This window comes from Microtus ochrogaster, chromosome 18, assembly GCF_000317375.1.
Source record: "Microtus ochrogaster isolate Prairie Vole_2 chromosome 18, MicOch1.0, whole genome shotgun sequence".
NCBI lineage: Eukaryota > Metazoa > Chordata > Mammalia > Rodentia > Cricetidae > Microtus > Microtus ochrogaster.
Genome location: NC_022020.1, coordinates 23,270,046 through 23,279,045, shown reverse-complemented (window position 1 = coordinate 23,279,045; position 9,000 = coordinate 23,270,046). Strand labels below are relative to the sequence as shown.

Sequence of the window (9,000 nt, the reverse complement as noted above, 5' to 3'; positions counted from 1 at the left end):
TTTTTTTTTTTTTTGGTTTTTCGAGACATACATATATAGTTCTTACCAAAGGAAGAGCCGCACATACACTGGCCAAATGCCCTGTCACTGAGCACGGCTTACAGAAGTTACTTTTAGAGAGGAACTAGGCGCTAACTAGGAGCTAAATGGATTGAAAACAAGAGACAATGACTTTTATCAACGTAATATTTTTGCTATTTTTAAACTACATAAATGTATTACCTCTTCAAAGCAATTACATTAGGAAAGTTATACTGATTGAGGCTCACACCTGTAACCCAGTACTCAAAAGCAAGACTGTTAAGAGCTCTAGGTCAGCCTGGACTAGAAGATCCTGCCTCAAATCTAAACACAACAGTAAAATAGAGATAAGTAGCACTTTTAGAAGGTGGCCTTGACAAAAAGAAAAAACAAACAAAAAACCAAGCTGGTAGGTAGAGGAAGGTGGAACTCTGATTCCAGGCCAGCCTGATCCACAGAGTAAGTTCCAGGGCAGCAGAGCCGGTTTCAGGAAAAATAAAAACAAAGAGACTAACAAAATGAAAACAAAGAATCAAACACAAATGAAAACAAAAATAAAAAAACAAAAAACCAAGTTGGGGTGGTGGCAGAACGTCTCTTACACTAATACTTTAATACTTGAGGCAAAAGCAGGAGATCTCCATGGCTTCAAGGCTAGCCTGGTCTACAGAGTAAGACCCTGTCTCAAAACAAAATAATTAGGCTACCACAAAAACTAGAGGTAGGCTAACCATCTCTGGTCACTAAAAATTAATCAAAGAAATGTGTGGACAGAAGCACAAACAAACACACATATATATAAACCACAGATTCCTTACCAGACACAAGCTGGAAAGGGTTCCCACAGTTGGATATGTCTGCATGATCAGGCAAAGGCTAAGAGAGAGATTATCCATCATTATTTGGGTTCAGGACAAGGACCATTTCTAGAGAGACCTCTTATATTTTTCCTATAGCTCATGAGCTACCAGCATTTTAGAGACTCCTGTGTTGTTCTCTTCCTATTGTGAGAAACAATCTACACCTTCAAACATTACAAAGCCCTTTTCACCCAAGTTTTAGTGTCCCTGCCCCCTTCCTCTTGGGCTGGTTTGAGCCGTTAGTGGGCTTTTCCAGTACAAGCATGTTTCATACAACACAGAACAAGGGTAAAACCGTAGCAAGAAACAGCCTCCAGGAAAGGGGCGATCATGAAGAAGCGGAAACACTGGTCTTTTACCAGACTGATGCTGAAGCGCGTGCATTTCAGCTCATCCAGGGTCTGCTTCTGTAGCTGCTCAGTGATCAGGGTTATCATGTTTTGTCCAGGATTTGACTTGCACACTTCGGAGCAAGTGATGGATGTCTTCTATGTCTTTCTTCCAGGTCTCACTCGTGAGCCGACTTCTGCCACTGCAGCACCATGCTAGCACCATTGGGACTTCCCTCTCCAGTCATGCCTGCTGAGTCTGCCAATTACAGAAGGATCGGCCCCAAGTAACATTAGAGATGTTCCTGATGCAGAGATGGGGAATGCATGGCACACATACCATAGCACCCCCATGCCAGGCCTCTGGCAGACATCATTAATTGACCATAGTCCTCTCCCAGCAAGCCTAAAAAAAGCCTCAGAAACACACTGAATTAGGCACTCTAGATATCCAGTAAAATAAACTGGAGAGGGCAAACTGAAGCCTATTTACTGTTCCTAACCTGGCTTATGTTCTATTGTGTCTACCTAGAATATCAGCACCACTAAAGAAACAGCTCAAATGAGAGGGATGCCCAAGTGGTTATTTCCATACAGAATCAGCACAATATTCTCTTTATCTTACAGCCAGAAGCCAAGAAAGGAACCCTTCTCCTAAACCACCCGGGCACAGTGCAGGGAGAGGAGCAAGGCATGGCCTTCTGCTTCAGATCAGAATATGATTTTGAATCCTCCTATGGCCTAAATAGCTGATCCATCTTTATTCCCCAGCAGATATTGTGGGTATTCTCTTACACAGCAAGAAGGAATGGTCAGAGTGGTTCCGATTACATTTCAACTGTACAGATATTAAAAACAACTCCATGACTTCATTCAGCCAAGTTTTTTCGTGATCCACTCAAAGGCCATGAATATAGCTAACCAAGAATCTTCCTTATGACTGAAGCAAACTATTTTTTTTTTTTATCAAAGAGCAAGCTTCAAAATCCCACACAGTACTATCTGAGCGGCCTTGGCTTGCTCAGAGGGAGGTCAACAACATCTTTTCTTCTACCTCTTCCATAACTAACCAACATGCAGACCAGAGTATGCGGGGGATTAACTAGTACAGAGAACAATTAACCAAGAAATCTAAGTCCTGAGCACACACCCAGGATCCCAGCACTTGGAAGGTGAAAGCAGGAACACGAGAGCTCACCAAGACAAGCCTGGGCTACAAACCTGTCTACAACACAAAGAGAAAAAGCTGCCGCCACCACCATCAAGTCTTAATTCAATTTGCTCAGTTTTGGCTGACCACGTAACAGTCCTGCTTACCCATATGCAAGATGGGTCTAACAATCTTATTCTATCACAGGAACAAGGCTACATGAAATATCGAACTGTACAATACCTTAACAAATGGCCTATAAAAGGTAGAAGTTCACATAGGCTCTTGTTTCTTATCGCTCCTATTTGTTTGCTGCTCCTCAAAAGCCTTGGCGTGCCCGAAGTAGTGATATCATTAAGATGAAGAAAGTACAGGGTCTATCTCTGGCTGGACGCCATCCTCCCTCTCTTGTTCACCAGGGAAGAGCCTAAGGGGTCAGGCTCTTCCTCCTGTGACCTTGGGGGTGGGGGACACCACCCCTACAAAAAAAGAGGGTGTCACCTCAGAGAAAGGCAACAAAGAAAGCAAAGCACCCTAGGATGTATTTGGAGGTCTTTGGAAGAGAGGTGCAGAAGTCAATCACCGCTCTAGTTAACTATCATTTCCACACATAATTAGTACTACCACTCTGAACAAAGTTCCAGCTTCCTGCGAACTGCTTCAGCTGCTTCCCCTGTGTTCTGGTGGGAGACGCCAAAGCCGGAATCACTTCTGCTCCTATTTTCTTAGCTCTGCCCTCAAAAATCAACAAGGCAACCTAAGTGGAGACTTTTACTCTAGAGACCCCAGGCTGACCAGACATAAGGAGCAGGGAGTGAGAAACCTTTGAAGCTTTTCATGAGGCATTTGGACAAGCAGCAAACTCCCAGCCCTCTCTAGAAGCAGCTGAAGAGAGTGATTTTCTATTTTTCTGCATTTTAATTGTTGGGATGTGGCCACACACAGCGGTAATTGGAACAATGCAACTACCACCACGCAAATGATACTCTGAGCCCGAGTTTCCTAAAACAGGCCAGGCTGAGAGGGGAACAGAACGGAAGCCATAAGGAATCAAACCAGGACACAAAAGAAGGCAAACCAGCTCTGCAAGGGGCCTTCTCGTTCTCAAGCAGACATTTAAAAAAGTGTGAGAAGGCCTCTCTGGCGGCCTTCCTTCCCCTTCCATTTTGTAGATCTGCAGGGTAGACAGCCCTCGATATCCACTAAACAAGTTAAAACTTCTCAGCTTAACATTACTGGCACAAGGCTCAGCCCTTCACTGAGCAGCAGGCCGCACGGCCCTCCCAGCAACCCCACCAGGCCTAACTCCCAACCCAGGATCTCCCCGCACCACAAGCCCCCTAAGATAACGACTGACCCTCCTCCCCTATTGGATGGAAGTAACCCCTGACACTTGCGTTTCAGGGATACTGAGGTTGTGCTGAAACCTGGACAAGCTAGCAGTCAGGCCAGGGGAAAAGAAAGTCATAAATTCCCTGGGGGCATTCCCCCCCAGGTCCCAGTCCCAAACCTCTGGGAGAAACTGAAGGAAAACATAAGCGAGGCGGGGAGGTGCAGGAAAAGGTAAATGGGTATCAGACTGCTCTTCTTCCATATGGCTCTGGGAAGATAGGGGTGACAAGTGGGGTGCACCCATCCCCCCCCCCACCACGACGAAAGAGCAAACGGCTAGGCTCCCTCTGATCTTCAACCTCTCCCTCAGTTGCCCTGCCTGTCCCCGCGGGGTGGGGCATGGGGCATCTACTGGCTCCCGGGGTGGGGGGGGCACTCCAGGGTTTGCTCAGGGGGACTGTCGCTCTCCTTTTTACAGCAGGGTTCCCCATCTGACCGCGGGAAGCGAACTCAGGACGCAGAGGATGGGGAGGGTCTGGGACATGCACTCCGCCACCCCCTCCCCCACCGGGTCCCGTGCTCTCCCGCCGAGGCGGCCCTGCGAGGCTCAGCCGCACCAGCGGCTGGACTGGGGGAGGGGAGAGAGGGAGGGACGGTCGCGGTGCCCGCCCCGAGGCCCCAGCACCACCTGCCCTCCGCTACCTACCGCGGCTCCTCCAGCTCCCAGGGCCGCGGCCGGAGCAGCTCTGAGCGCTCCGTTCGCCCCACGGTGCCCTTAAAAGGCGCTAGCACGAACCAACGGGCCCTTGAGGAGAGTGGGAGGATCGCTCCTGTTCGCAGACTCTCCCGGTACCGCCCGAAGAGGCCCGAGCCCTATGTGGTTTCTCCCTTAAGCCTTTCCAGAATAGTCCCGTCGGAAAGGAGCCTAGAGCTGTGATTTGGGGACGCGATGGTTTCCTCACTAACAAATCACCCCCTCCAAAATATTGCAGAAAGTGGACGGGCCCAGTTGGACGCATATCCTGAAGCCCGTAGGGGAAGCCATGTCGGATAAAGGTAAACAAAGCCACTGTCCACTCCTTCCATTTCTTCATCTTCCCAACTGAACTGCCTTACTTAACTCAGACCCCGAAACAGTATTAGACACAGCCTTCTCACCTGATCTCCTGTCCCTTTCGAAACAGCCACCTTTCTGTAAGCATCCCCCCTTTCCCCTGGCAAAGGACCGATCCTTGGTGTGAAGGCTGCCGGGAAATGTAGTCCAAGCGCCGATCAGGGCCTGCTCTGAGCCCCTGGAGCCCCTTTTCTAGCTGCGGATCTGCTGGAACCTTTATAAATCTGGGATTTATAACGGTTGTGGGGCTGTGTCTTATTCTATAATTTGTCCTCCCCCAAAATACTTTGTAAAGCTGAGGCGGCCCCGAGGCTGTTCACTCCCTCCCTTCCCTATCCGCCTCATCCCGCCCCCCCCAGCAGGATGAGGTAATGGGATTGTGATTATGACATCATAGGTGGTTCAGTTGCAGGGTGTGTGTGTGTGTGTGTGTGTGTGTGTGTGTGTGTGTGTGTAGGGGGAGCACGGTGGTTATGGCTGAACCACTTAAGACAGAGAGGGGAGGGAGGAAGCTGGCATATGAGGAACCGATGTCGACAGTACTGTATTTCCTCTTCAGGAACTGGAAACCACCTTTTTATTAAGTCTCCACTACCACCACCATCTCCCACCTCAGCCAAAGTTTTAAGTCCTCTTTCAAGAACTGAATGTTGATATAGGTGGTGTGGGGGAGGGGGGGAGTCAAACCACCATACAGGTTCCTGTCTCTTCTGTAAATTGGAGTCTCTCAGCTGACTAAAAAGTTTTCAATAAATGCTGTCGTGCTGTGACCACTAGTAGGTCATAGTTTTAGATGTCATTCTTAATTGGTTGAAAGTGGTCATTCCAGTCACTTGTCTAGGACAGTAGTAGCAGCGAGTCCCTACCAAACATGGGTTTTCTTTAGTTTGCACCCTACATGTCTGGGATAGGTAAACAGCAGTAGACTCAGTGGTGAAGCTCTTCGTCTTTGAGCTTGGAAGGAGAGGAAACAGGACCCTTCAAGTATGCAAACTGAAAAAGAATGAAAAAAAGAAGTATTAAAGAGTGGAGGTGGAAAGTCAGGTGTGGTGGCACATGTGTAAAAGCCCAGCACTTGGGAGGCAGAGCCTAGCCTGCTCCACATTTCAGGTACCAAATAAAATATAGGAGGGGGAGGGTGGAGATAAACTTTGCATTGTACATTTGACAAAGCATATGGGAGCCATGGTTCCCAGCAATTGCACTGCGCTACTTACTCTATGTCCTTGTTTTTGAGACAAGCTTTTATGCAGCTCCTGCTGGCCTCAAACTCACTATGTAGCTAAGAATATCCTTAAACTCTGTTCTTCCTGCCTCAGCCTCCCGCATGCTAGGATTACAGACATGGACCTCCATGTCTAGTTGCAATATATACTTTTTGTTTGGGTTTTGATTTTTGGAAATAGGGTCTCTTTGGGTAGCACTGGCTGTCCTGGAACTCACTCTGTAGACCAGGCTGGCCTCAAACTCACAAGAGATCCACTTGCCTCTGCCTCCCAAGTACTGGGATTAAAGGCGTGCGCCACCACTGCCTAGCGTGCACTCTGTACTTTAAGTAAATATATTTATTATTGTTTTCCTTTCAGTCACCATATTTAACAAGTCAACAAAAGAACCACCTGAAAGGGTAAAGGGCTGCCAAATAGTAGGTAAGGTTATATCAAAATCTGAGACTCTAACTCCTTGTTTGTTTGTTTCATTTTTTTGTTTTGAGATATGATCTCACCGTGAACATCTGGCTGTCCTGGAACTTACTATGTAGACTAAACTAGCCTACAATTCCCTGAGATCCCCCTGCCTCAGCCTCACCAGTACTGAGATTATGGACATGGACCACTAGATCTAGTAACACCTTGCTATTATTAATATGTTTACTAACGTTAGATGGCTATGTGAAAGTTTAGTGCTTATTAGCAAAACATAGAAACTGAGTCAGATTAAAATTTACAATCCCAACCCTGGAGAGAAGCAGGAGGATTACTATAGACTCCGGGCCACCCTGGGTTACGTAGCAAATTCTAGGTCAACCTGGACTACAGAGTAAGATGCTGTCTCACCTCCCTCTCACCAACAAACGAAAAACTAAATAAATAAAATTAAAAAGGAAAGAAGGAGATTAAAGTAACCTTAAGGACATATAGCTCAATACTGCAGGGCAAAAGAAAACTGCAAAACTAAATTTAAAACCACTGCAAGTCAGGCATAAGAACTCATGTGAGGGGTGGGAGAGATGGCTCAGTGGTTAAGAGAACTGGCTGTTTATGCTGAGGACCCGGGTTCAATTCCCAGCACCCACATGGCAGCTCATTCCTGCCTGTAATTCCAGTTTCAGAGTATTCCACACCCTCACACAGATATACATGCAGGCAAAGCTCTAATGCACATGAAATAATAAAAAATAAAAAGAAGAACTCATTTGAAAGGAAGGGCACACCGTGTTTCAGTGTGGCCTAAGATTGCCTACTTGTAGAGCCAACACTGCCCACACCTATGCCTGCTTCAATTTTCAAGGGTGTTTTTGATTGCCTTGTTGATGTTTTTGTTTGCTTGCTTGCTTGTGAGTCTTGTTTTTGTTTGGCAACAGGATATAATGTAACCGAGGCTGGCCTTAACCTCCTGATCCTACTGTTAATTTCTGTAATAATGAACTCTTAAATGTTTCATACAAATCAAGTTTTAAATGACAGAAATAAACAATTCCTTGTCCTTTGCTTTTCCCTTCCTAGTGCTGGGATTACAGGGGTTGCCAACATGCCCAATTCCCTTTGTTCTATTTGTGGTGAAAGAGATGAAACTTAAGGCCATATGCATAGAAGGCCACGCCCTCTATCTCCAGCCCCCAGTTCTTTTGGACTCTACCCTGTGCCCTCATAGGTCAGACCCCATCTAGTTCCCTAATCCAGTGGTTTTTGGCAGAGGACACTACCTGGGCCTCTTTCTGGCCTCTGTCCCAATTCTCTGAGGATTCTGGGGCCTGGAGCCAGTCATCCAGGAGATCATCCAAAGGAGCAGAATCCAGTTGCCTTCCTAGAGAGGCAGCGGAGTGAGAGAACATGCACTCATGCAGATAACCCCAACTTCTACCCAACAAAACCTAAATCTTGCAAAGTGGAGAAAGTAGGGCTCATCCTACACCACTCATAGAAGGAGCCAGATTAGTGAACACACCCCAAAGCCTCCCTGTCATGCAGAGGCTGGCTTGGGGGGTCCCAGGTATGCAGGGCTCTTCTTCATTGCCTGATCTGGGCATCCCAGGATCGGCGACTGTACCTCCTGTTTTTGTTGGTGTTTGAGGGTGAAACCCAGGCTGTCGCTGTGCCCTGGTAATAACAAACATGGGTCAGATTGAGGTCAAAGGAAAGGGATACTGCCCACTGCTTACCTGTGAATCAGAGGCCTAGACAGGGATTACCCAATGACAGGATAATACTCCATCCCAGCAAATACAGTGGGACCAGGCCTGGTGGCACATACCTAGAATCCTGAAATCTTAGCACTTAGAGGTGGAGCAGGAGGATCAGAATTTCAGTGTCATAATTGACTGACTACACAGTGAGTTTGAAGCTAGCCTATGCTACATGAGACTAAGAGACACTGAGGGAGGGGCAGGGAATAACGCCCATTTCAGCAAGCACACATACTAAAATTAGAATTATACAGAAGCTTAAACTGGTCCCGAATTAAGGATGAGATCCAACTTTTTGATGCATTTCACATTGTGTGTGAGAGAGAGACAGAGACAGAGACAGAGAGATTAAAATAGAAAGGGAACTATAGAGGAAGAGGAGGTAAGAGGTCTAAATGCAGCAGAGAGGAGAGAGTATTGGAATGTATGTGACATGAAAACAGAAGAGGGGGGCTGGAGAGATGGCTCAGAGGACCTGGGTTTGATTTCCAGCACCCACACGGTGGCTTGCAACTGTGTGTAGTTCCAGTTCTAGGGGATCTGATATCCTCTTCTGGCCTCCACAGGCACACATGTGGTGCACAGACATACATGCAGGGAAAAAAACCCATGTACATAATAAAAGATTTAAAAACAATGAACAAAGAATAATGGAATACATTCGTATAATGAAAACATCACAGCGAAATCTATTCCTTTGCCTGGCGGTGGTGGCGCACACCTTTAATCCCAGCACTTGGGAGGCAGAGGCAGGCGGATCTCTGTGAGTTCGAGACCAGCCTGGTCTA

General features: G+C 47.0%; 1 protein-coding gene across 3 annotated transcripts in view; it reads right to left on the bottom strand.

Annotated features, from left to right (window-relative positions):
• The window catches only part of Fam53c (family with sequence similarity 53 member C), a 14,109-nt gene extending 9,239 nt beyond the window's left edge, over positions 1–4,870 (bottom strand). The window contains exons 1-3 of one of the 3 annotated variants that reach the window (XM_005355917.3): positions 4,851–4,870; positions 1,241–1,469; positions 840–897 (exon numbers count right to left, since the gene is read on the bottom strand). In XM_005355917.3, the coding sequence (XP_005355974.1) occupies positions 840–897; positions 1,241–1,318 (136 nt within the window). In that variant the 5' untranslated portion in view covers positions 1,319–1,469; positions 4,851–4,870. Of the gene's footprint in view, positions 1–839; positions 898–1,240; positions 1,470–4,398; positions 4,667–4,850 lie in introns of those variants that run through there. The other 2 variants (XM_013349593.2, XM_005355919.2) reach the window with 2 other exon arrangements.
• Between the last annotated feature and the right edge of the window lie 4,130 nt (positions 4,871–9,000).